Here is a 25,010-nt window from a genome sequence, read left to right as displayed (position 1 = left end):
TTGAAAAAGCAAAACGCAGGTATGTGAATTGTGAATAATTAAAATGCACAAGGGCTTAAACCTCCAATATTTAAAAGCACTCCCAGTAGAAACCATTTATTCAAAAGCTACCTTTGGCCAGGACAAAAAGGCACACCTATGCGATGTTGCTAAACCAGCCTTGATTAACGGGAGGGTAGGCTATGCTTGTTTTTTAATCCAATTAAATGAAAGGGGCGGAAATCAATCATTTGTTAAGGTTTCTAAATACAAGGTTCACTGGCACATATCTCCTTCCATGGGCCCTGTGCATCGTGGCTGGATAGGCTGCACTTCTGCTCTCAAAATCATGCCATTATCAACAGCGTTACTGTTAAGACCTGCATTTTGTGAGTTTTTAAAAAACTTACCATTAGTGCTGCATGAAATTGTAACTTTTGCGTTTGTTTTTAAAGGACACACCTCAAATATTGCCACCCCTCCCAACTCAGTGCAAACGAGCTGATGTTCAACAGGTAAATTGACAAACCTGGCGTTAGGACTGGAAAATGTCAGTCTGACATTTTTTACATGCCTAAATTGCAAACTAATGTGCATTTGACACTAGCGCCTCCTTAGCAGCAGCTGAAAACAGAGCCCAGGATGTGATAAAAGTCCATTTCATTATTTCATTATCAAAGTTAATTTGAATAGTTACACTCCCTAAATGCTTCTCTACGTATACGATAAAGAAATGTCATGAACATGATTCCTAATCACACAGATTTCACCTGATGATATAACATCATGAATCATGTCGTTCCATCCCACTATCCTCTATTTGGTTTATTCAGGATGAGCGTGTGAAATGGTGATGGACAATGGATGAAGGTCACAACATGAGTCACTATCATCATCTTTAGTACTGATACCAGTGCACATGACATCTTTACAATAAAGAATCCACTCTAAGCATTACTATTAAACACTCCTCTGATTATGAAGCCATTGCAACCAGGACTGTTGAAAAGCACTACAGCTGCACAGCTTACAGAGTTTAGAGTCATCTGTCAAGCATAGCACAGATTCCCCCTTATGTTTACCAAATCTGCCACAAAATCAGTATCTGTGTGTGAGTATGTAGATATACCAACCTCTGGTCTATCTCTGTGAGTGTTCACTGCATCCACATTTAGGTAGATGGACTCCACCTTACAGCCTGAAAACACAGGGCACAGAAAGGTGCATTCTTGCATTATAAGCAACTAAATCCAATGTGAAATATTTCTGTTATTTCACAATTAACATTGAAGTAGGTACAGACAGGACTGCGTAGCAGTGGAAGGCCAGTCTTACCATAAGCCACTGGCGTGAGCTTCAGCACGGTGTGCAGTGGGCACTTCAAGTAGGGCAGCTCCTCTGAGAAACAACACACAAACATTACCAAGAAATCTATTACAAAAGAGATCTGCAAAAAGGAGACTAAACAACACCTTCCATCGGTCTTATCCAGGAGAGACATCCAGACTGACCTGCGGTCTTATCCAGGAAGTATGCCAGCAGGCAGCGCATGATAGCCTGGTGACAGACAACCAGGATGTTCTCCTGCCTCTCCAGCTCCATGATGACCGGCTCCAGACGCTGCACCAGGTCTTCATAGGACTGAGGAGACAGGTCAACTGTTAGACACACTTAGAGAGACAGACCAACCAAGACTCTCACTCAGCCAAAAAGGGTGACAAAAACTTAAGGCAGAAAAAAAAAAAAAAAAAAAAACGTCACAAATACTACAAGATGAGAAATTATCTTCAGTAATGTGGTCTACAGTGGAAAACAATGTAGAAAACATTTTTGCAAATTAATACAAAATTAGAACTGAAATATTACATTTACATAAATATTCAGACACTTTACTCAGTACTTTGTTGAAGCACCGTTGCCAGCGATCACAGCCTCGAGTCTTCTTTGGTATGACGCTACAAGCATGGCACACCTGTATTTGGGAGTTTCTCTCCTTCTCTGCAGATCCTCTCAAGCTCTATCAGCTGGGATGGGGAGCGATGCTGCACAGGTATTTTTAAGTTTCTCCAGAGATGTTGAAATCGGGTTCAAGACTGGTCTGTGGCTGGGCCACTCAAGGACATTCAGAGACTTGTCCCGAAGCCACTCCTGCATTGTCTTGGCTGTGGGCTTAGGGTCGATATCCTGTTGGAAAGTGTTCCTTCGCCACATTCTGAGGACCTCAGTGCTCTGGAGCAAGTTTTCATCAAGGCCCCTCTGTACTTTTCTCCGTTCATCTTTCCCTCATTCCTGACTAGTCTCTCAGTCCCTGCAGCTGAAAAACATCCCCACAGTATGTTGCTTCCACCACCTTGCTCCACCATAGGGATGGTATTGTCCAGGTGATGAGTGGTGCCTGGTTTTCTCCAGACGTGATGCTTGGCATTCAGGCCAAAGAGTTCTATCTTGGTTTCATCAGATCAGAGAATCTTGTTTCTCATGGTCAGAGTCCTTGAATTAACTTCTGGCAAACTCCAAGTGGGCTGTCATGTGCCTTTTACTGAGGAGTGGCTTCCATCTGGCCACTCTACCATAAAGGCCTGATTGGTAGAGTGCTACAGAGATGGTTGTCCTTCTGGAAGGTTCCCCAATCTCCACAGAGGAACTCTGGAGCGCTGTCAGAGTGACCATCGGGTTCTTGGTCATCTCCCTGACCAAGGACTTCTCCCCCATTTGCTCAGATTGGCCGGGCGGCTCTAGGAAGAGTCTTGGTGGTGGGTCCAAACTTCTTCCATTTCAGAATGATGGAGGCCACTGTGTTCTTGGACACCATCAATACTGCAGACATTTTTTGGTTCCATTCCTTAGATCTGTGCCTCGACACAATCCGGTCTGGAGCTCTACAGACAATTCCTTCGACCTCATGGCTTGGTTTATGCTCTGACATGCACTGTCAACTGTGGGACCTTATATAGACAGGTGTGTGCCTTTCCAAATCATGTCCAATCAACTGAATTTACCACAGGTGGACTCCAATCAAGTTGTAGAAACATCTCAAGGATGATCAATGGAAATAGGATGCACCTGAGCTCAATTTCGAGTCTCATTGCAAAGGGTCTGAATACTTATGTAAATAACGTTTTTTTTAAACATTTTTAATTACCCCAAAATTCTAAAAACCTGTTCTCGCTTTGTCATTATGGGGTATTGTGTGTAGATTGATGAGGATTTTTATTTAATTTAAATACATTTTAGAATAAGGCTGTAATGTTACAAAATGTGGAAAAGTGAAGGGGTCTGGAAACTTTCCAAATGCATAGTATGTAGCTATTTATTTAGCAAGCTAAAAACACAGCCTAACGTTAGCAAGCTGCTGGGAGAATGTCATGTCAGTGGATGAGTGGCCGACTTTTTCCTTCTCATATCGTTTTTCGGTGGCTACAGCTAGAGATACAGGTGCCATTTACTTAGCCAACAAGAAATGTGAATTGCTTTGCTAGCTAGCTAAGCTGAACAACTTATCCAGGTAACAAGCACATCTCTTAGTTGTTTATCAAATGTATTTGGCATCGATTAAATGGGCAGGCAGGCAGTTCCCCATTCGGTTGTCAAAACTTGCGTTGGGACAAGCATGCATTGGCAAGCAAGCTGCACAAGGGTGAGCAGGCTACTATTCCCCATCGTTAATCAGTGCAATTTTGACGGCCAACTTCAAGCTGAAAAAGTTTGAGAGTTTATCTACTTTTGCCTTGTTAGATTTTAGCTCATCTCGCTCTGGCAAACGTTAGTTGTTGATCTTAGGGAGGGAGAGAGCCTATCTGTTCATGGTTGTTTGATCAATAGGACTGTAAAGTTTCCAAATGTATGGATGCCTGTCGTACAGTACTTAAATATTTACAGAAATCTATTCAGGTGTATATTTTGGCGAATGCTTTCTAATGGTCTAAAGTCACACTGACGCTACTGCCTGTAAACACAGTCCAGCTCAAAGTCAATTTTTGCAGGCCAGTGTGGCAAATGGCTTATTTGCATATAGTCATACTGTAGCTCTGATTGGCTATGGCGCACCGGTCTGTGTAGATTCCGGTCCTGGACAAAACTGACACGTTTTTATTTACTGCAGTGTCTTAATTGTCCAAACGCACAGCTGCTTTCCAACTATATATTGCTATAGAATTTTCACAAATGCCTTACTCTGTCAATCCCAAACATTCCATGAAAGTATGGAAACGGCCATATCTAAGTGCTGGCTTGTCAAAAACATTGTTAAGAACTGTACAGCTCTTCAGCAGAAGCAAGTCCTCTCACATATTTCTTGACACATAAAACCAGCATTCAGGTTGGCAGAGCACTTTCATAATACATAAAGATGATTTAACAAATGAGGCATTAGAAAATGTTCTTCTCACTCACCTCTCCCTTTGGGTAACGGTAGCGGTATTTGTCCTGGTCCCTCATTGCAAACTCCAGCGGGTAGTGCTGTTGGATCTCCTCATACATCATCTCCTCACACACACCCTGAGGATAAACACACATGCATCACTTCAGTTACTCAAACACACCGCAACATATTTAGTAAATCACAGACTTGCACAATTTTCCAAATCTACATCTGTATATTGCATTTTAGTTATACTGTTTATGCACACTCCATATTTATATATATACTGGGTTCTTGACAAACCTCACTAATATATCTTCTGCCCATGCCGCCCGGACCCTGAACAGCACCTACCCCCAGGCCAGAAGACTGCTAAATAGTTAATTAAATAGTAAACCAATAGCTACCCGGACTATCTGCATTGACTCTTTCTGCACTTAACTTATCACATATCCTGCTGCTACTGTGTATTATCCATCCTGTTGCCTAGTCACTTGATCCCTACCTATATGTACACATCTACCTCAATTATCTCATACCACTGCATATCAACTCGGTACTGGTACCCCGTGTATACAGCGAAGTTATCGTTACTCATTGTCTATTTAATCCCTGTGTTATTATTTTTTCCATTATTTCAAAAAATTTGTTGTGAAGGGTCCATAAGTAAGCATTTCACTGTTAGTCTACACCTGTTTACAAAGCATGTGATTTGCACATCATTCTTAGTAGATCTTGTGTAAATTAATCCAGTGTATATATATGTACAGATTAAGGGTTTCCAACCTTTTCTAGTATGAGAAAAAAATGAAACTTCACAAGCTACTAATTTCATTTGAGGTTTCAAATAGGCATATTCTCTTCTCTCCCCTGCAACTCTTCCTCCGGGTCCTTTGTGTACTATATATTTTGTGTCAATATACCTGGTAAAATAATGGTTAATAAACTAAGGAGGGCCCTATAAAATCTGATTTCTTCCCCAAATGTATTATTATTTTTTTTTCCCAAGTTAGGTTTTCTGAGTTTTACTTTTCTTGGTATTCGCTTTTTTATTTCACTCTCAAAATTACAATTGTTCATAGAGAAACAACAGAATTTGATGTTCTGAGCCCATGTCAATGCTTAAATCATATCAGAAGACCGTTTTTTAGGCCTGGAAGAAAACAGAAAAAAAATCAATTTGTTAGCCCAATTCCCCTTCAATTGCACATGGTTCTGTACTGCTGCTGCTCATTTCATGGCAAAATTGACAAATAACTAATAAATACTAATGATATACATCCGCCAGGTAAGCATACTTGGCAGTTAACATTTAAATTGAGAAGGTTTTGGGGATTGTATCTGTCAACGCACAAGATTTATCGCATCAACTGGCTGGCTACATAGTGTGTAGACAAACAAACACGTGTATCAGGCAATATTGCAGGAAATTAATTGGCTGATATGGTGTGTTTAAGCAAATAGTGTCTAACCAGGGGTGGGATAATGTCAATGTTGCGATGATTAGATAGTAGCTGGGAGTTGCGGTGTCTGATGTGAGATTAGTTTATGACAGTTTGCGGTAGAACACTTGAAAATTGCATGAACTTTCAGAATTGTTTGGCGAGCTACTGGTAGCTCGCAACCTGTTAGAGGCCCCTAGTATAGATTGTAGCTATAGCGCTGTCTTAGGCGTCTCACAGTACGGACATTGCAATTTATTGCCCTGGCCACATCTGCATTCCTCATGCCTCCTTGCAAGCATGCCTAAGGCATGTTCACACAGATGAGCAGGCATCTTTCTTTTGGTGTTTTTCAGTCAGTAGAAAGGTCTCTTTAGTGTCCTAAGTTTTCATAACTGTGACCTTAGTTGCCTACCGTCTGTAAGCTGTTAATGTCTTAACAACCGTTCCACAGGTGCATGTTCATTAATTGTTTATGGTTCATTGAACAAGCATGGGAAACCATGTTTAAGCCCTTTACAATGAAGATCTGTGAAGTTATTTGGATTTTTACGAATTATCCTTGAAAGACAGGGTCCTGAAAAGGGGATGTTTCTTTTTTTGCTGAGTTTACTTCATGAAGGCACTGTAGAATCATGAGAACTGCAATATATATCGTATCGGCACCTGAGTATCGTAATATCGGATTGTGAGGTCCATGGAAATTCCCAGCTCTAATAGATTGCATTTGGATTACTTTTAGGAGCTAGTAACGTAAGCATTTTGCTGCACCTGCTATAACATCTGCCCAACTGTGTATGCGACCAAAAACCTTTAATTTGATATCACACACAGTCACACAGGTGGCACTGTGCAATATTGAAAAGTTGAGTTCTTACGGCGTCTATCTCGTTGAGCGCCTTCCACTGCTCGTACGGCACAGACACTGCCTCAGCTGTCTGGATGGTCCTCTTCATCTGGCTGGTCCACACCTTCAGATCACTGATTTCCTGAGACTGGATGAACTGGCCCAGATAATTGGCAAACTGCACATGGAAAAAATCCACACAAAAGAGAAAAGAGAGAATTTAAAAAATATGTAAACCTATTCAATATTAAAGAAATTAAAAAGTAGAATATGTAAGGAAGAGATCAAGTCTAGGGATAGAGTTAGCCATACCTCCTTGCCCCTGGGGGAGAGTCCAGAGTCTCCTCCAATACAGCCCTTGACATTGAGGTCACTCTCTCCATGGCGACACAAGTAGATGGAGCGTGGTGTGATGTGGATGTTCATGAGGTAGTAGACGATCCGGCTCTGGATGTGGTCCTGGACCTGGTTCACCAGGTACCTCCGGCCCACGTCCATAATCTTGATGTAGGACAGATCCCTGGGAGAGAGGGGTGAGGGACAGGCCAGAGAGCTTTAGGAATCCCGTACTTTACAAGAGAGAACACCTCTTAGAAACAACATGCATTGAAACCAGCTTTAAAACATTTCACAGATTAAAAGGACAAGCAACGTAATTGACTGTTGTAATTGGAAATTATTTGATTAATGTTTTTCATGTATTTGACAGACAAGATGGCGCCGACCTATTTCTAGCTCCTAGCCAACTTTGCAGTATTCTTTGGTGTTATTTCTTACATTACTTGCTAAGAATGTTTCTTGTATTATTACCGACAGCCATAAATAAATTTTGGATATTCAATCAGAAATTTGAATTCCAGGGCTCCCGAGCGGCGCAGCGGTCTAAGGCGTCACTACAGACCCGGGTTCGATCCCAGGCTCTGTCGCAGCTGGCCGCCACCGGGAGACCCACGAGGCAGCGCATAATTGGCCCAGCGTCGGGTTAGGGGAGGGTTTGTCCCATGGGGGTTTGTCCCATGACATCATTTTCTGGAATTTTCCAAGCTGTTTAAAGGCACATTCAACTTAGTGTATGTAAACTTCTGACTCACTGGAATTGTGATACAGTGAATTATTAGAGAAATAATATGTTTTAACAATTGTTGGAAAAATTACTTGTGTCATGCATTAAGTAGATGTCCTAAATGACTTGCCAAAACTATAGTTTGTTAGCAAGAAATTTGTGGAGTGGTTGAAAAACGAGTTTTAATGACTCCAACCTAAGTGTATGTAAACTTCAACTGTATATCCTACCAACTGGACATTAAAAACTGTAATATCTTATGTTTCACAGAGAGGTGGCCGAACAACGACATGAACAACATACATCTGGCGGCTTATGCACTGTATCGGCAGGAGAGAACCTCTGGTAAGTAGCCTCTGGTAAGACAAGGGGTAGCAGCCTACGTATATTTGTAAACAACAGCTGGTGCACGATATCTAAGGTCTCAAGGTTTTGCTCACCTAGAGTTAGAGTATCTCATGAAACTGTAGACCACACTATTTACTAAGATAGCTACGAAGAACATAGATAAACTGTCTATTTACCACCACAAACCGATGCTGGCACTAAGACCGCACTCAACGAGTTGTATACGGCCATAACCAAACAGGAAAACGCTCATCCAGAAGCAGCGCTCCTAGTGGCCGTGGACTTTAAATGCAGGAAAACCTAAATCCGTTTGACCTCATTTCTATCAGCATGTCAAATGTGCAACCTAAGAGAAAAAAATTCTAGACCACCTTTACTCCACACACAGAGATGCATACAAAGCTCTCCTTCACCCTCCATTTGGCAAATCTGACCATAATTCTATTGTCCTGATTCCTGCTTACAAGCAAAAACTAAAGCAGGAAGCACCAGCGACTCGTTCAATAAAAAAGTGGTCAGATGAAGCAGATGCTAAGCTACAGGACTGTTTTGCTAGCACAGGCTGGAATATGTTCCGGGATTCTCCGATGGCATTGAGGAGTACACCACATCAGTCACTGGCTTCATCAAAAAGTGTATCAATGACATCATCCCCACAGTGACTGTCCGTACATACCCCAACCATAAACCATGGATTACAGACAACATCCACACTGAGCTAAAGGCTAGAGCTGCCGCTTTCAAGCAAAGCGACAAACCATCAAACAGGCCTAAGATCGAATCGTACTACATCAGCTTAGACGCTCGTTGGATGTGGCAGGGCTTGCAAACTACTACAGACTACAAAAGGGAAGCACAGCCGCAAGCTACTCAGTGACATGAGCCTACCAGACGAGCTAAATCACTTCTATGCTTGCTACGAAGCAAGTAACACTGAAACATGCACGAGAGCATCAACTGTTCCAGACAACTGTGTGATCACGCTCTCCATAGCCGATGTGAGTGAGACCTTTAAACTAGGGATGCACCGATATGACATTTTTTGGACGATATCTGATATGTGTGTGTGTTCGTGTTTCAAACATGTTCTCAAACGCCATTGAAATGGCAGCAGCGGTAAGAGAACCAGCACATTCTTAAGCATGCAATGCGGCTTTCCTCAGTAGGAAATCCTCATCGACCCACTGTGCTCGACCAATCGGCGAAAGCCAACATCATCCACGACAGAAAACGGTTTATTATCAAGGGCATTGAATTCCATTATCTTGGCGTTAATGTATTTCGCATTTGAGTTGTCTGGCTGAAATTTTCTTAATCTTTCAAATGACTGCTCGATCCACACAGCAGACATTGTAGGCTAGGTGTTGCACGTGCAGTGCTATATTTTCCGTGGCATCATTACGGGATCTACCTACGTTATTTAGGTACGCACGTCAGCTTTGACATCGGTTTTGCACGCTTTTGCCGAAGCCGATGTTGGCATTTTTAGCTAATATCGTCCGATTCCGACATGCTTACCGATATATCATGCATCCCGACTTTAAACAGGTCAACATACACAAGGCCGCAGGGCGGGCCAGGCGTATTACCAGAACGTGTACTCCGAGCATGTGCTGACCAACTGGCAAGTGTCTTCACTGACATTTTCAACCTGTCACTGACAGAGTCTGTAATACCAACATGCTTCAAGCAGACCACCATAGACCCTGTGCCCAAGAACACCAAGGTAACCTGCCTAAATGACTACCGACTCGTAGCACTCACGTCTGTAGCCATGAAGTGCTTTGAAAGGCTGGTCATGGCCCGCATCAACACCATTATCCCTGAAACCCTAGACCCACTCCAATTTTCATACCGCCCCCAACAGATCCACAGATGATGCAATCTCTATTCATTGACTATAGCTCAGCTTTCAACACCTTAGTGCCCTCAAAGCTCATCACTAAGCTAAGGACCCTGGGACTAAACACCTCCCTCTGCAACTGGATCCTAGACTTCCTGACAGGTCGCCCCCAGCTGGTAAGGGTAGGTAACACCACATCTGCCACGCTGATACTCAACACAGGGGCCCCCTCAGGGGTGCATGCTCAGTCCCCTCCTGTACTCCCTGTTCACTCATGACTGCACGGCCAGGCACGACTCCAACACCATCATTAAGTTTTTTGATGACAACAGTGGTAGACCTCTCCATCAACGTGATCAAGACAAAGGAGATGATTGTGCACTACAGGAAAAGGAGAACCGAGCACACACCCATTCTCATCGACAGGGCTGTAGTGGAGTGGGTTGAGAGCTTTAAGTTCCTTGGTATTCACATCACCAACAAACTATCATGGTCCAAACACACCAAGACAGTCATGAAGAAGGCACGACAAAGCCTATTCCCCCTCAAGAGACTGAAAAGATTTGGCATGGGTCCTCAGATCCTCAAAAGGTTCTACAGCTGTACCATTGAGAGCATGGTTGCATCACTGTCTGGTATGGCAACTGCTCAGCCTCCGACTGCAAGGCACTACAGAGGGTAGTGCATATGGCCCAGTACATCACTGGGGCCAAGCATCCTGCCATCCAGCACCTCTATACCAGGCGGTGTCAGAGGAAGGCCCTAAAAATGGTCAAAGACTCAAGCCGCCCTAGTCAAAGACTGTTCTCTCTGCTACCGCACGGCAAGAGGTACCAGAGCGCCAAGTCTAGGTCCAAACAGCTTCTACCCACAAGCCATAAGACTCATGAACAGCTAATCAAATGGCTACCCAGACTATTTGCAAATCAAATTTTATTTGTCACATACACATGGTTAGCAGTTGTTAATGCGAGTGTAGCGAAATGCTTGTGCTTCTAGTTCCGACAATGCAGTAATAACCAACGAGTAATCTAACAATTCCAAAACTACTACCTTATACACACAAGTGTAAAGGGATAAAGAATATGTACATAAAGGGATAAAGATACATAAAGATATATGAATGAGTGATGGTACAGAACGGCAAAGGCAAGATACAGTAGATGGTATCGAGTACAGTATATACAGTGCCTTGCAAAAGTATTCGGCCCCCTTGAACTTTGCGACCTTTTGCCACATTTCAGGCTTCAAACATAAAGATATAAAACTGTATTTTTTTTGTGAAGAATCAACAACAAGTGGGACACAATCATGAAGTGATTACACACACAGGTGGATTGTATTTATCATCATTAGTCATTTAGGTCAACATTGGATCATTCAGAGATCCTCACTGAACTTCTGGAGAGAGAGTTTGCTGCACTGAAAGTAAAGGGGCTGAATAATTTTGCACGCCCAATTTTTCAGTTTTTGATTTGTTAAAAAAGTTTGAAATATCCAATAAATCTCGTTCCACTTCATGATTGTGTCCCAATCTTTTACACTACTGCTATTCTGTTTATTATTTATGCATAGTCACTTTAACTCTACCTACATGTACATATTACCTCGACTAACCAGTGCCCCCGCACATTGACTCTGTACCAGTTACCACCTGTATATAGCCTCGCTATTTATATTTTACTGCTGCTCTTTAATTATTTGTAACGTTTATTTGTTATTATTTTCTAGGTTATCTATTTTTTACTTCACACTTATTTTTCTTAAAACTGCATTGTTGGTTAAGGGCTTGTAAGTAAGCATTTAAATACAACACCGGTTGTTGATTCGATTTGATTATTAGTACGCCTGCGCAGTAGTCTCACTGGAGATGGACCTGGCCTGAGTGTAGTGGCGAATATGTTCTGTGAAGTAAACATTGTTCAACTGGAACCTAGTCAGTGTGTGATTTTGAATTAACAGTTACAACTGTAAAAGCAACTTTTGAATAGAAAACAGTCCACAGAACGCTTTGATGAAATAGTAGGAGACAACTCTTTGTTCCTCATTGAGATAAGATGCTCACCTGTCCAGAACTTCATCCAGGGTCTCATAGGAGTTCTCATAACACTTGATCCTCTTCTTGAAGTCCTCCATAGCCTCCTCTGTGTTGCAGTTGGTGTAGTCAGGGCTGCCCAGCTTCACTTGCTGAGCAGAGAAAGAGACAGTGGAAATAAGACTTATCGGTGTTCTCTATAAAGCGTTAGCAACAGGAACTGTGGATGATCACTCACCACAATGTTTTCTGCAATGACTTCAGGGTCTTCACAAACAGACTCTACAAAAAACACCTAGGAGAAAAGGGAATACAGTAAACCCCCAGGATAGACAAAACATCTAAGTCACATAGATGGGTAGGGCGTTAACCAACAAAACCAATGCATACATGACCACAAGGCTAAAAACAGACAGAGTTGGCTTACAATCAAAGGATTATTGACAACATGTAAGCTATATTTCGTTTGTAAATGTTTATTGAAAAATACAATTGCCCAATAAGCAGTTGTTCGCTTTCAGATACATTGTTGCAGTTGTTGGTGAGCTAGCTACCCTAGCCATGTTACTGCAGATATGATGTGTCAAAACAAGAGATGGTATCAAGAACAAAATACAACCAGCTGAAATAAACCATCTACAATTCATCACACAGCAGCTTCTAGTTATTGCCGCTAGCTAGGGCGGATAAATCGAATTCAGATCAAAATTGAGATATTGACATGTGCAATATTCATATAGCAAGAGACTGGCTACCATGTTCTCCTTTCTTTGACATGCCATTAATACAACAAAAACACTACGACACCACGGTACCTCCAATGAGATGTGCTAGACTGCGTTTATTCCCTCTGTACAAGCACAGAGGATGCTGACCAATCACAAGTGGGCGCTCTCACCCTCTGCATGGCATGCTCATGCTGGCCAATCCGCATAGAGCAAGCAGTTACATGCTGGTGAAGAGAGAGTGCGAGTCGGAAACGTAAGTGCTGCTAGTGCCAACAAGAAGCTGATTTGGTGCATCTTCAGTGATGGCAGTATTTCGGCTACAGGCAATCTGATGTCAACACAAATACTAAGTGTTTTGTAAAAAGTACCTCAGAGTTGTGGTGACAACAAGAGGCAACAACAAATCTATTCCATAATTTGAATTTAAAAAACATCCCGCTGACACAGAAATCACAGAGGCAATCACCTATCACATAGCCAAAGACATGGTTCCTATTTACACAGTCAGCAAAGACTGCTTCAAGAAGATGATAAACAAGCTGGACAGGAGATACAAGATTCCATCTCGCACATTTATTTCTCCCAATTCGCTATCCCAACACTGTAGAACAAACTTAAGGGAGAAGTTTAAACATTGAATGCTGTGTTGAATGACTGGACCAGACTCCAATGTTTTGGACACAGGATGCACCTTGTAATCGATAGACTACGTGTTACATGTTTTTAAGGCACTGACTTATAATTTAAATTATAATAATGATGGAGCCTACTTCTACATAATTACACAATCATAAGACTCCTATTCCATCTGCAGCCCATGGCTGACTGAATAAACAATGAACTTTGTTTATTTAAGAACTAATAGGCCTAATGGTAAAATAGGAACTCATGTTAATGAATTAATGAATAAGTGCTGCACTTTTTATGATCATGTTTTATTTTGTTAAATTCAATATTTATTCATTTCCCCTTTATTTAACCAGGTAGGCTAGTAGTTCTCAAGTTCTCATTTACAACTGCGACCTGGCCAAGATAAAGCAAAGCAGTTCGACACATACAACAACACAGAGTTACATGTGGAATAAACAAACAGTCAATAATACAATATAAAAAGTCTATATACAGTGTGTGCAAATGAGGTAAGATTTAGGGAGGCAAGGCAATAAATAGGCCGTAGTGGCGAAGTAATTACAATATAGCAATTAAACACTGGAGTGATAGATGTGCAGAATATGAATGTGCAAGTAGAGATACTGGGGTGCAAAGGAGCAAGATCAATAAATAAATACAGTATGGGGCTGAGGTAGTTGGATGGGCTATTTACAGATGGGCTATGTACAGGTGCAGTGATCTGTGAGCTGCTCTGACAGCTGGTGCTTAAAGCTAGTGAGGGAGATATGAGTCTCCAGCTTCAGTGATTTTTGCAGTTCGTTCCAGTCATTGGCAGCAGAGAACTGGAAGAAGGAGAGGCGGCCAAAGGAGGAATTGGCTTTGGGGGTGACCAGTGAGATATACCTGCTGGAACGCATGCTACGGGTGGGTGCTGCTATGGTGACCAGTGGGCTTTACCTAGCAAAGACTTGTAGATGACCTGGAGCCAGTGGGTTTGTCGACGAGTATGAAGCGAGGGCCAGCCAACGAGATCATACAGGTCGCAGTGGTGGGTAGTATATGGAGCTTTGATGACAAAACGGATGGCACTGTGATAGCAAACTGGATGCAGTCTGAGTAGAGTGTTGGAGGCTATTTTGTAAATGACATTGCCGAAGTCAAGGATCGATAGGATGGTCAGTTTTACGAGGGTATGTTTGGCAGCATGAGTGAAGGATGCTTTGTTGCGAATGTTCAAAATGTATGTTTGTTAATATGTAGGTGTAATAATCCTATTATTATATATAGCCTATAACAATGTTGGAACATATTTATTCACTCTACATTCATATGATCTCATGTTATAAGTGATGTTCTATACCCTGACAGTTGGTTTAACCATGTCTGACGGAATTACCAAGTTTTCACCCAAGTGTTGAAAATTGCAATTCATAATTGATATTCCAATATCTGGCCCCACAAAAAAATATTTGAGATAATTTGTCCAAATCGTGCAGCCCTAACGCTAGCTATCATTGAAAATAAGAATTTGTTTTTAACTGACTTGCCTAGTTAAACAAAGTTTAAATTTAAAAAAAATACTATATAAAAAGTGACAACACCCAGCATTTTACCTCAGAGTTGTGCACTCATTTTTGTTGTGACGTTGTCAACTCACCTGTCTATACACAAGCATGATCATCATCACCACCACTGAAGAAGCCAACATTACCTTGAAGCCATTCTGCTCAGCAAACGCAGTGATGGTCCCTCTCCTCTCTCTAGTGGTGTTAGTGGCATCAAACACCTGGAGAAAGAACGAAACACACACCATCACACAGTAGTCACACAGACTGCCAGAAGCACTGCACTGTCATGCATATACAAATACACATTGAGATATCACAGCATTTCATGGCGGGATAATCCCATCCCAATGTTAAAGGGCAATTCCACCACTTTCAACCTCATTTTCATTATCTACATCACAATACCAGTGCCTACATATGTGAAAAACACACATTTATTTCTACAGCACATTTCTATCACAGAAACACACAATTTCCACATATGTAGACACTAGTATTGTGCTTGTAAAAATTAAAACGAGGTTGAAAAGTGTCGGAATTGACCGTTAATGCGCACATAATCCGGTCACAATATTATATTTGTTTTTATCGTGATTGTACACACCGCAACTTGTCCTCCTTTGTCAGCGAGGTACTGTCTGACATCATTCAGTGCTGCTGACGCACACTGCCTACAAGGGACAGTGGGAAAACGGAGTCAGAGGCAGCAGTGACAAGACTAAAAAGAGCCACTGGTGGGTTAGCAGAGACAAATAAATGTAGTTTGCTTAATCACAGACACTGGTTAAAAAACAGGAAGTAATATCATATTATACCGTGATATTTTAAGGCAATTTAAACCTGTTTAAATAAAGGTGAAATAAAAATAAATAAATAAAAAATTGGGGGGATTCAAGGACAAGTGGATCTTCTCAGTGTTTTAACTTGTTCACAGCAGAGGATCAAAGTACTGGAAATGTTTCTTACTGTCTGATCTTCAGGCCCTCCTCGTTGTCTGGACGGAAGAACTCAAAGGACTTGTAGATCTTCACACACTCACGCCGGTACTGCCCAACATTGAACTCTAAATAGGGGAAAGAAGGAGTTACATGTTTTACTTTTCTAGATACTATTACAGACTAGAGGTCGACCGATTAATCGGAATGGCCGATTAATTAGGGACGATTTCAAGTTTTTATAACAATCGGTAATCTGCATTTTTGGACACCGATTGTGGCCAATTTTTTTTAAACCTTTATTTAACTAGGCAAGTCAGTGAAGAACGCATTCTTATTTTCAATGACGGCCTAGGAACGGTGGGTTAACTGCTGGTGATGATTTAACAAGCGCATTCGCAAAAATAGCACTGTCGTTGCACCAATGTACCTAACCATAAACATCAATGCCTTTCTTTAAAATCAATAGACAAGTATATATTTGTAAACCTGCATATTTAATTAATATTGCCTGCTAACATGACTTTCTTTTAACTAGGGAAATTGTGTCACTTCTCTTGCAAGCAGTTTGGGCTGCCTGGCTTGTTGCGAACTGTGTGAAGACCATTTATTCCTAACAAAGACCATAATTAATTTGCCAGAATTGTACATAATTATGACATAACATTAGATAAAATATGACACCCGCTAGATAAAATATGACACCCGCTAGATAAAATATGACACCCACTAGATAAAATATGACACCCGCTAGATAAAATACAGAACGGTTCCACTGAAAGAAAAAACATTTGGTTTTCAAAATGATAGTTTCCAGATTTGACCATATTAATGACCTACGGCTTGAATTTCCTTGTGTTATTATGTTATAATTAAGTCTATGATTTGATAGAAGTCTGACTGAGTGGTGGTAGGCAGCAGCAGGCTCGTAAGCATTCATTTAAATAAGCACTTTCGTGCGTTTGCCAGCAGCTCTTCTTTGTGCTTCAAGCATTGAGCTGTTTATGACTTCAAGCCTATCAACTCCCGAGATTAGGCTGGTGTAACCGATGTGAAATAGCTAGCTAGTTAGCGACGTGCCCGTTAATAGCTGTTCAATCGGTGACGGCACTCGCTCTGAGACCTTGAAGTAGTTGTTCCCCTTGCTCTGCAAGGGCCGCGGCATTTGTGAAGCAATGGATAACGATGCTTCGAGGGTGGCTGTTTTCGATGTGTTCGTGGTTCGAGCCCAGGAAGGGGCGAGGAGAGGGACGGAAGCTATACTGTTACACTGGTAATACTAAAGTGCCTAACAGAACATCCAATAGTCAAAGGTATATGAAATACAGATGGTATAGAGAAATAGTCCTATAATTCCTATGATAACTACAACCTAAAACTTCTTACCTGGGAATATTGAATACTCATGTTAAAAGGAACCACCAGCTTTCATATGTTCTCATGTTCTGAGCAAGGAACTTAAATGTTAGTTTTTTTACATGGCACATATTGCACTTTTACTTTCTTCTCCAACACTTTGTTTTTGCATTACTTAAACCAAATTGAACATGTTTCATTATTTATTTGAGGCTAAATTGATTTTATTGATGTATTATATTAAGTTAAAATAATAGTGTTCATTCAGTATTGTTGTAATAGTCATTATTACAAATAAATAAATACGTGTTACGCCGATTTATATAAAATAAAAAAACATCGGCTTTTTTTGGTCCTCCGATAATCGGTATCGGCATTGAAAAATCATAAACGGTCGACCTCTATTACAGACCGTTGAGGGGAATTCTTACGAGTTTGAGTGTGTGTGAGTGGATTGCCGAAATGTAATTTCAGGTAAAACGGCTGAGAGTTGGTACCTCTGGTGGGCACGCCGATCCAGTTGAGATAGCGGGTGAGCTTCTTGGAGATGTAGGTCTTCCCTCTGGCTGGGAGGCCCACCGTCACTATCAGGGTGGGGCAGTTGGTCATACATACTGCACATGGAAAAAGAGTAGAGGGAGAGACAGGTTAAATTATTCTACTATATTTGGACAGACCGGCATTGAAATATAAACATAACCGAACACAGTGCAGGCTATAGCAGTGAAGGGCTCTGATTACATTTTTTCATTAAATTGTCCTAAATAACCCTTTGGAGTTAATTCCCAAGTGAACATTTGTCCCTCAACTGACCTGCCCTCTGTAACTCACACTAACTATTGAACCAAGTGAAAGAGAGCAGTTTGCAAAGATGGCAACATTGTGTTGAAATCGGATAAGGACAACATATTCCACCAATCACTGTGTACTAATGCTATCTAACATGAAGAAAACCATATCAGAAAGTACTGGGAATGTTGTCAATAAGGAGTAGAGGTAACAAATGTCACAAGTGCCACCATGGCACGCTATTGTGAAATGACAGTACAAACCAAGGCATCTGGAGACTTGTAACCTAGTTTCCACACACACACACTTTCTCTCACCCGATCTGTAGAGGACAGAGTGAGAGAGGAGCCAGTGTCTCGGCTTCATATCATATCCCTTTGGTGAAAAAGACAATCCAGTGGTGTTAATACAACAAGTCAATGCCAGGAACAAATGTCAAAGTTGCCTATATGTTTGTGAGTTTAAACATAAAAACCTGTGCAGCAAGCCGGCAACTGATCAGGTTATGTATTACAAACCATGGTGATATTCTATGATTGACCAAGCCAGTAAAACCTTCAGTTGTCATAGAGATCTCTCATGAGGGAAATGTAGCATGCAAAATACTATTGTCAATAGCAGCTTATTCTGACCAGCAAAGTGGCCTATGATGTCTGGTCAACCCACAGAACAAATCATACTAATAAAAATACTATTGAACAGGGTAATGCAGGCTTAGAGAAGCAGATCCACAGAGTCCAGTGCCAGGAGTCAAGACTAGAATTCCTGTTTACCAACCAGTTTGGATTGATAAAGGATGGGGCAGTGAATTAGGAAAATGCCACCATGGATTACCATCTACTGGCCTGTTGTGAACAGTCAGAACTGGGAGAACAGACAATAGATACTTCAATGAGCAGTGTGTCCTGAAAGTGACTTAGTTTGCCACTAATGCTCAACCGCTTGGGTTGTTGTACTGGCATCTGCTTCTTTCACAAATCAGGACAAAATATACAATGAGATTAACACTGAGAAGCAAAGGACGTTGCTCTGGACTGGAGAGGGGCCAGTCCAATGACAGTATGAAGAACCAGTCAGAAGGGCAGTCAGAACAGACAGTCATCAGATAACAGGCAGCAAAGATCATCAATAATCGATTGCCAAGAAGACTAATGTTCTTTCTCTGGCTGACGATCACGCCGTCGACACATTTATATTTTCTCCACGTAATCAACGAAAATTACGTTAAAACACAATATATGGATAAGAACCTGGCTTGACGCTCGGCTGCACGTTTGTAATGTTAACTAGTAAGAGATAAATGTAACGTTAGCTAACTGTGAATAAAATGCATTTTCACCACGTAAACAACGTACATTAAATGTATGATTCGTGCGTGTGCAACAACCGGCTTGCGGTCCAGCCACGTCGGTAACGTTATATACGCACCCTTTCTCTGAGATATGTGTTTCTCGGGAAGGCCATTTTTACACGGCAACGGCATCCATATTTTCTTAAGCGGGTTTTGAGTGAGTTCACGCGGCGTTGCAGAGTTCGATGGTCGTTCTTCCATTCCAACTTCCATTGAGGACATGGTGGTTGCTTCGACTACTGTGGCGCGGAGCCTTTTGTCATGCGTTTCAGGCGAATGGTCTCGCATCAGTGTTCTGATGAAGTCTGGCGGTATCGTGGTGAAACCACAGAAGGATGTGCCTACCATAATCTCGCGAAAACACGCGCACATTTGCTCGGAAACAATGAAGTAACGCTGTTGCTGTTAATGCTATTACAATTTCCCTCAAATGTCATACTTCCACATTTAGATTGGGATTAATGGTCTACTGGTCTACTAAACGACTTCATTATTCCCTAAACATTTTAAATACTCGGTATACGATGTCGTATTGTGTAGTTACTACGGTAAACAGAATACAACGTATTAGTGTCTCCGAATTGATACATTGTCCGTGTTTGTAATTCTGTTTACCGTAGTAACTACACAATATGACATCGTATACCGAGTATTTAAGATCAAATCACATTTTATTAGTCACATGCGCCGAATACAAAATGTGTAGACTTTCTCCATTAGAAGCAGTAGCTAATCTTCCTGGGGTCCCTGGGGGTCAACATAAAACTTGCAAATACATGACAAAGTACAGAACAGTAATAGACAAGAACAACATAATATATTCAAATTCAAATAAATTATATATAGGACAGACACCAAGAGACAACAAAAATACTATTTACACACGATTCATATTATTATATACAGTACAGTTAAATTAGATCTTTAGAAAGAGGAGAGGCTCTGTGATACAATATTTTTTTATATGTTTTTTTGGCTTAGTAACCTTCTGTGAGCTTGTGTGGCCTATCACTTCACGGCTGAGGCATTGTTGCACCAAGACATTTCCACTTCACAATAATAGCACTTACAGTTCTAGCAGGGCAGAAATTTGACGAACTGACTTGTTGGAATCCCACGTTGAAAGTCACTGAGCTATTCTGAGCTATTCAGTAAGGACATCCTACTAACAATGTTTGTAAACATCTATAGATGCACCATCGAGAGAATCCTGACCGGTTGCATCACCGCCTGGTATGGCAACTGCTCAGCATCAGACCATAAGGCGCTATAGAGGGTAGTGCGTACGACCCAGTACATCACTGGGGCCAAGCGTCCTGCCATCCAGGACCTATATAATAGGCAGTGTCAAAGTAAAGCCCAAAAAATTGTCTGAGACTCTAGTCACCCAAGTCATAGACTGTTTTCTCTGCTACCGCACGGCAAGCGGTACCAGAGCACCAAGTGTAGGACCAAAAGGCTCCTTAACAGCTTCTACCCCCAAGCCATAAGACTGCTGAACAATTAATCAAATGGCCACCGGACTAATTACACGGACACCCCTCTCCATTTGTTTTGTACACTGCTGCTACTCTCTGCATAGTCACTTCACCCCTACCTACATGTACAAATGACCTCGACTAACCTGTACCCCCACACACTGACTCGGTACCCGTACCCCCTGTATATAGCCTCGTTATTGTTATTTTATTGTGTTACTTTTTAAATTATTTTTTACTTTAGTTTATTTGGTAAATATTTTATTAAGTCTTCTTGAACTGCACTGTTGGTTAAGGGAATGTAAGTAAGCATTTCATGATAAGGTCTACACTTGCTGTATTCGGCACATGTGACAAATACATTTTGATTTGATTTGAAATAGCTGAATCCACTAATTTCAAGGGGTGTCCAGATACTTTTATATGTATAGTGTAAATAACTTTAGGCCTTGCCTTTGGTACTTTGACTTTCCTTGTTATGGTCACTATAGCCAATGGGAATTGATATTGCTTGGGAGCAAAGCTCTGCAGCATTGGTGAAGATATTATCAATACAAGTGGATGTCACAGATCCAACACTATTGGTATACACTCTAGTTGGTTGAATGATAACCTGGGTCATGTTGGCATTAGTCACAGTAAGAAGCTTCCTCTTGAGAGGACAACTAGATGATAACCAGTCGATGTTCAGGTCACCAAGAAAATACATTTCTCTGTTAGCATCAGAGACCTTATCGAAAATCACACACACATTCTCCAGACACTGAGAGTTTGCAGTTGGTGGGCTATAGCAGCACCCTAAAAGAAGAGGCTACAGATGAGGCCAGAGAACCTGCAACCACAGCACGCCTACTTCATTTGTCATGAGATCCTCTCTGAGCTTTACAGAAATATGGCTTGAATACAGTGTATTCGGAAAGTATTCAGACCCTTGACTATCTCCATTTTGTTACGTTACAGCCTTATTCTAAAATGTATTAAATAGTTTTTTTCCCTCATCGATCTACACACAATACCCGATAATGCCAAAGCAAAAATAGTTTTTTTGACATTTTTGCAAATGTATAAAAAAATTAACCTGGAAATATCACATTTACATAACGTATACATTACGTATTCAGACCCTTTACTCAGTACTTTGTTGAAGCATTTTTGGTGGCGATTACAGCCTCGAGTCTGCTTGGGTATGACGCTTCAAGCTTGGCACACCTGTATTTGGACAATTTCTCCCATTCTTCTCTGCAGATCCTCTCAAGCTCTGTCAGGTTAGATGGGGAGTGTTGCTACACAGCTATTTTAGCTAGCAGCATACCACCCTGCATACCACTGCTTGCTTGCCTCTGAAGCTAAGCAGGTTTGGTCCTGGTCAGTCCCTGGATGGGAGACCAGATGCTGCTGGAAGTGGTGTTGGAGGGCCAGTAGGAGCCACTCTTTCCTCTGGTCTAAAAAAAAATATCCCAATTCCCCAGGGCAGTGATTGGGGACGCTGCCCTGTGTAGGGTGCTGTCCTTCGGATGGGACGTTAAACGGGTGTCCTGACTCTCTGAGGTCATTAAAGATCCCATGGCACTTATTGTAAGAGTAGGGGTGTTAACCCTGGTGTCCTGGCTAAATTCCCAATCTGGCCCTCTAACCATCACAGTCACCTAATAATCCCCAGTTTACAATTGGCTCATTTATCCCCCTCCTCTCCTCTGTAACTATTCCCCAGGTTGTTGCTGTCAATGAGAATGTGTTCTCAGTCAACTTACCTGTTAAAATAACGGATAATAATATAAATATTTTCAGGTCTCTCCAGAGATGTTAGTCCGGGCTCTGGCTGAGCCACTCAAGGACATTCAGAGACTTGTCACTCCTGTGTTGTCTTGGCTGTGTGCTTAGGGTCGTTGTCCTGTTGGAGGTGAACCTTTCTGTCGATCTGGACTAGTCTCTCAGTCCCTGCCGCTGAAAAACATCCCCACAGCATGGTGCTGCCACCACTATGCTTTCCCGTAGAGATGGTGGCAGGTTTCCTCCAGACGTGATGCATCAGAAAAGAGAATCTTGTTTCTCATGGTTTGAGAGTCATTAAGTGCCATTAACTTAAGTGGGCTGTCATGTGCCTTTTACTGAGGAGTGGCTTCCGTCTGGCCACTCTACCATAAATGCCTGATTGGTGGACTGCTGCAGAAATGGTTGTCCTCTGGAAGGTTCTCCCATCTCCACAGAGGAACTCTGGAGCTCTGTCAGAGTGACCATCGGTTCTTGGTCACGTCCCTGACCAAGGCCCTTCTCCCCTGATTGCTCAGTTTGGACGGGTGGCCAACTCTAGGAAGAGTCTTGGTGGTTCCAAACTTCTTCCATTTAAGAATGAAGGAGGCCACTGTGTTCTTGGGGACCTTCAATGCTGCAGACATTTTTTTGTACCCTTCCCCAGATCTGTGTCCAATCTGGAAGGGGTCCAATGTTGTCTGGTGGAGCCGGCCTCTCTGGAAGGGGCTCCATGGTGCAGGGTGGAGCTGGCCTCTCTGGAAGTTAACCTATGGTATAGGCTGGAGCTGGCCTCTCTGGATGAAGCCTGGTGGTGTAGGGTAGAGCAGGCCTCTCTGGATGTGGCCCGGTGGTGTAGGGTAGAGCTGGCCTCTCTGGATGTGGCCTGGTGGTGTAGGGTAGAGCTGGCCTCTCTGGATGTGGCCTGGTGGTGTAGGGTAGAGCTGGCCTCTCTGGATGTGGCCTGGTGGTGTAGGGTGGAGCTGGCCTCTCTGGAAGTGGCCTGGTGGTGTAGGGTAGAGCTGGCCTCTCTGGATGTGGCCTGGTGGTGTAGGGTGGAGCTGGCCTCTCTGGATGTGGCCTGGTGGTGTAGGGTGGAGCTGGCCTCTCTGGATGTGGCCTGGTGGTGTAGGGTGGAGCTGGCCTCTCTGGATGTGGCCTGGTGGTGTAGGGTAGAGCAGGCCTCTCTGGATGTGGCCCGGTGGTGTAGGGTAGAGCTGGCCTCTCTGGATGTGGCCTGGTGGTGTAGGGTGGAGCTGGCCTCTCTGGATGTGGCCTGGTGGTGTAGGGTAGAGCTGGCCTCTCTGGATGTGGCCTGGTGGTGTAGGGTAGAGCTGGCCTCTCTGGATGTGGCCTGGTGGTGTAGGGTGGAGCTGGCCTCTCTGGAAGTGGCCTGGTGGTGTAGGGTAGAGCTGGCCTCTCTGGATGTGGCCTGGTGGTGTAGGGTAGAGCTGGCCTCTCTGGATGTGGCCTGGTGGTGTAGGGTGGAGCTGGCCTCTCTGGATGTGGCCTGGTGGTGTAGGGTGGAGCTGGCCTCTCTGGATGTGGCCTGGTGGTGTAGGGTGGAGCTGGCCTCTCTGGATGTGGCCTGGTGGTGTAGGGTGGAGCTGGCCTCTCTGGATGTGGCCTGGTGGTGTAGGGTGGAGCTGGCCTCTCTGGATGTGGCCTGGTGGTGTAGGGTGGAGCTGGCCTCTCTGGATGTGGCCTGGTGGTGTAGGGTGGTGCTGGACTCTCTGAGTGGGGGCTGGTGGTTGTGATCTTGGAGGATGTATGGCATTTGGGTTTTTGCTTTGTCCCAGAGGAGTTTCTTTCAGTTCCTAGCAAACGTCTTGACACCCTGCTTGTTCAAGTGTACTAGGTTGTACATCATCTGGGGGTGAATGTCACGGTGGATCGCCAGGTCAACATTGTCCAAGAGAGCACAGCCTCTAGACAAATAATTGTTGTTGCTTTGAATAACGTGGAAGGACACAGCTCCATGTGGCAACAGGGTAGACATAGTGATTTTGGTGTTAGGAAATCTCTTTGCATCTCTGGCTGCCACAGGTCCTCTCATTGCCATCAAATTATTTGGCTCCCGAGTGGTGCAGCGGTCTAAGGCACTGCGTCTCAGTGCAAGAGGCATCACTACAGTCCCTGGTATCGAATCCAGGCTGTATCACATCCGGCCGGGATGGGGAGTCCCATAGGGCAGCGCACAATTGGCCCAGCATCGTCCGGGTTTGGCTGGGGTAGGCTGTCATTATAATATTTGCCCCATTTCATTTGTTTCTTGACAGACTTTTCAAGACACTTGGTGTTGTTGGTCACCATAGCTTTCTGACTGACATGCCAGGGAATAGCAGTTTCTGTCTGAGAAATGTCCCATTGGAGTCACATTAAAAATGAAGGCAATAGGTTGCTCTGCTGCTGTTGTGGGCTGTGGTGTCTGGAATGATTTTTGGGGGGATGGAGTGGGGACCACAGATGGCCTTTCGTTCCTCTCTTCTGAGGGTCCCAGCATGGCTCCACTGGCGCTGGTGCTCTG

General features: G+C 42.9%; 1 protein-coding gene across 3 annotated transcripts in view; it reads right to left on the bottom strand.

Moving 5' to 3' along the window:
* Window positions 1-25,010, bottom strand: part of LOC112219450 (6-phosphofructo-2-kinase/fructose-2,6-bisphosphatase 4) — a 35,779-nt gene that overhangs the window by 2,744 nt on the left and 8,025 nt on the right. For 2 of the 3 annotated variants that reach the window (XM_024380716.2, XM_024380707.2), the window contains exons 1-13: window positions 19,334-19,619; window positions 17,614-17,730; window positions 15,792-15,888; window positions 15,430-15,496; window positions 14,969-15,043; window positions 12,156-12,212; window positions 11,948-12,069; window positions 6,941-7,148; window positions 6,660-6,806; window positions 4,372-4,476; window positions 1,491-1,620; window positions 1,315-1,377; window positions 1,113-1,177 (exon numbers count right to left, since the gene is read on the bottom strand). In XM_024380716.2, coding sequence (XP_024236484.1) covers window positions 1,113-1,177; window positions 1,315-1,377; window positions 1,491-1,620; window positions 4,372-4,476; window positions 6,660-6,806; window positions 6,941-7,148; window positions 11,948-12,069; window positions 12,156-12,212; window positions 14,969-15,043; window positions 15,430-15,496; window positions 15,792-15,888; window positions 17,614-17,730; window positions 19,334-19,604 — 1,524 coding nt within the window. In that variant the 5' untranslated portion in view covers window positions 19,605-19,619. Of the gene's footprint in view, window positions 1-1,112; window positions 1,178-1,314; window positions 1,378-1,490; window positions 1,621-4,371; window positions 4,477-6,659; window positions 6,807-6,940; window positions 7,149-11,947; window positions 12,070-12,155; window positions 12,213-14,968; window positions 15,044-15,429; window positions 15,497-15,791; window positions 15,889-17,613; window positions 17,731-19,333; window positions 19,620-25,010 lie in introns of those variants that run through there. The other variant, XM_024380725.2, reaches the window with a different exon arrangement.

This window comes from Oncorhynchus tshawytscha, linkage group LG02 (genome assembly GCF_018296145.1).
Source record: "Oncorhynchus tshawytscha isolate Ot180627B linkage group LG02, Otsh_v2.0, whole genome shotgun sequence".
NCBI lineage: Eukaryota > Metazoa > Chordata > Actinopteri > Salmoniformes > Salmonidae > Oncorhynchus > Oncorhynchus tshawytscha.
The sequence above is the reverse complement of the archived record's forward strand: the minus strand, read 5'-3'. Positions and strand labels throughout refer to the sequence as shown.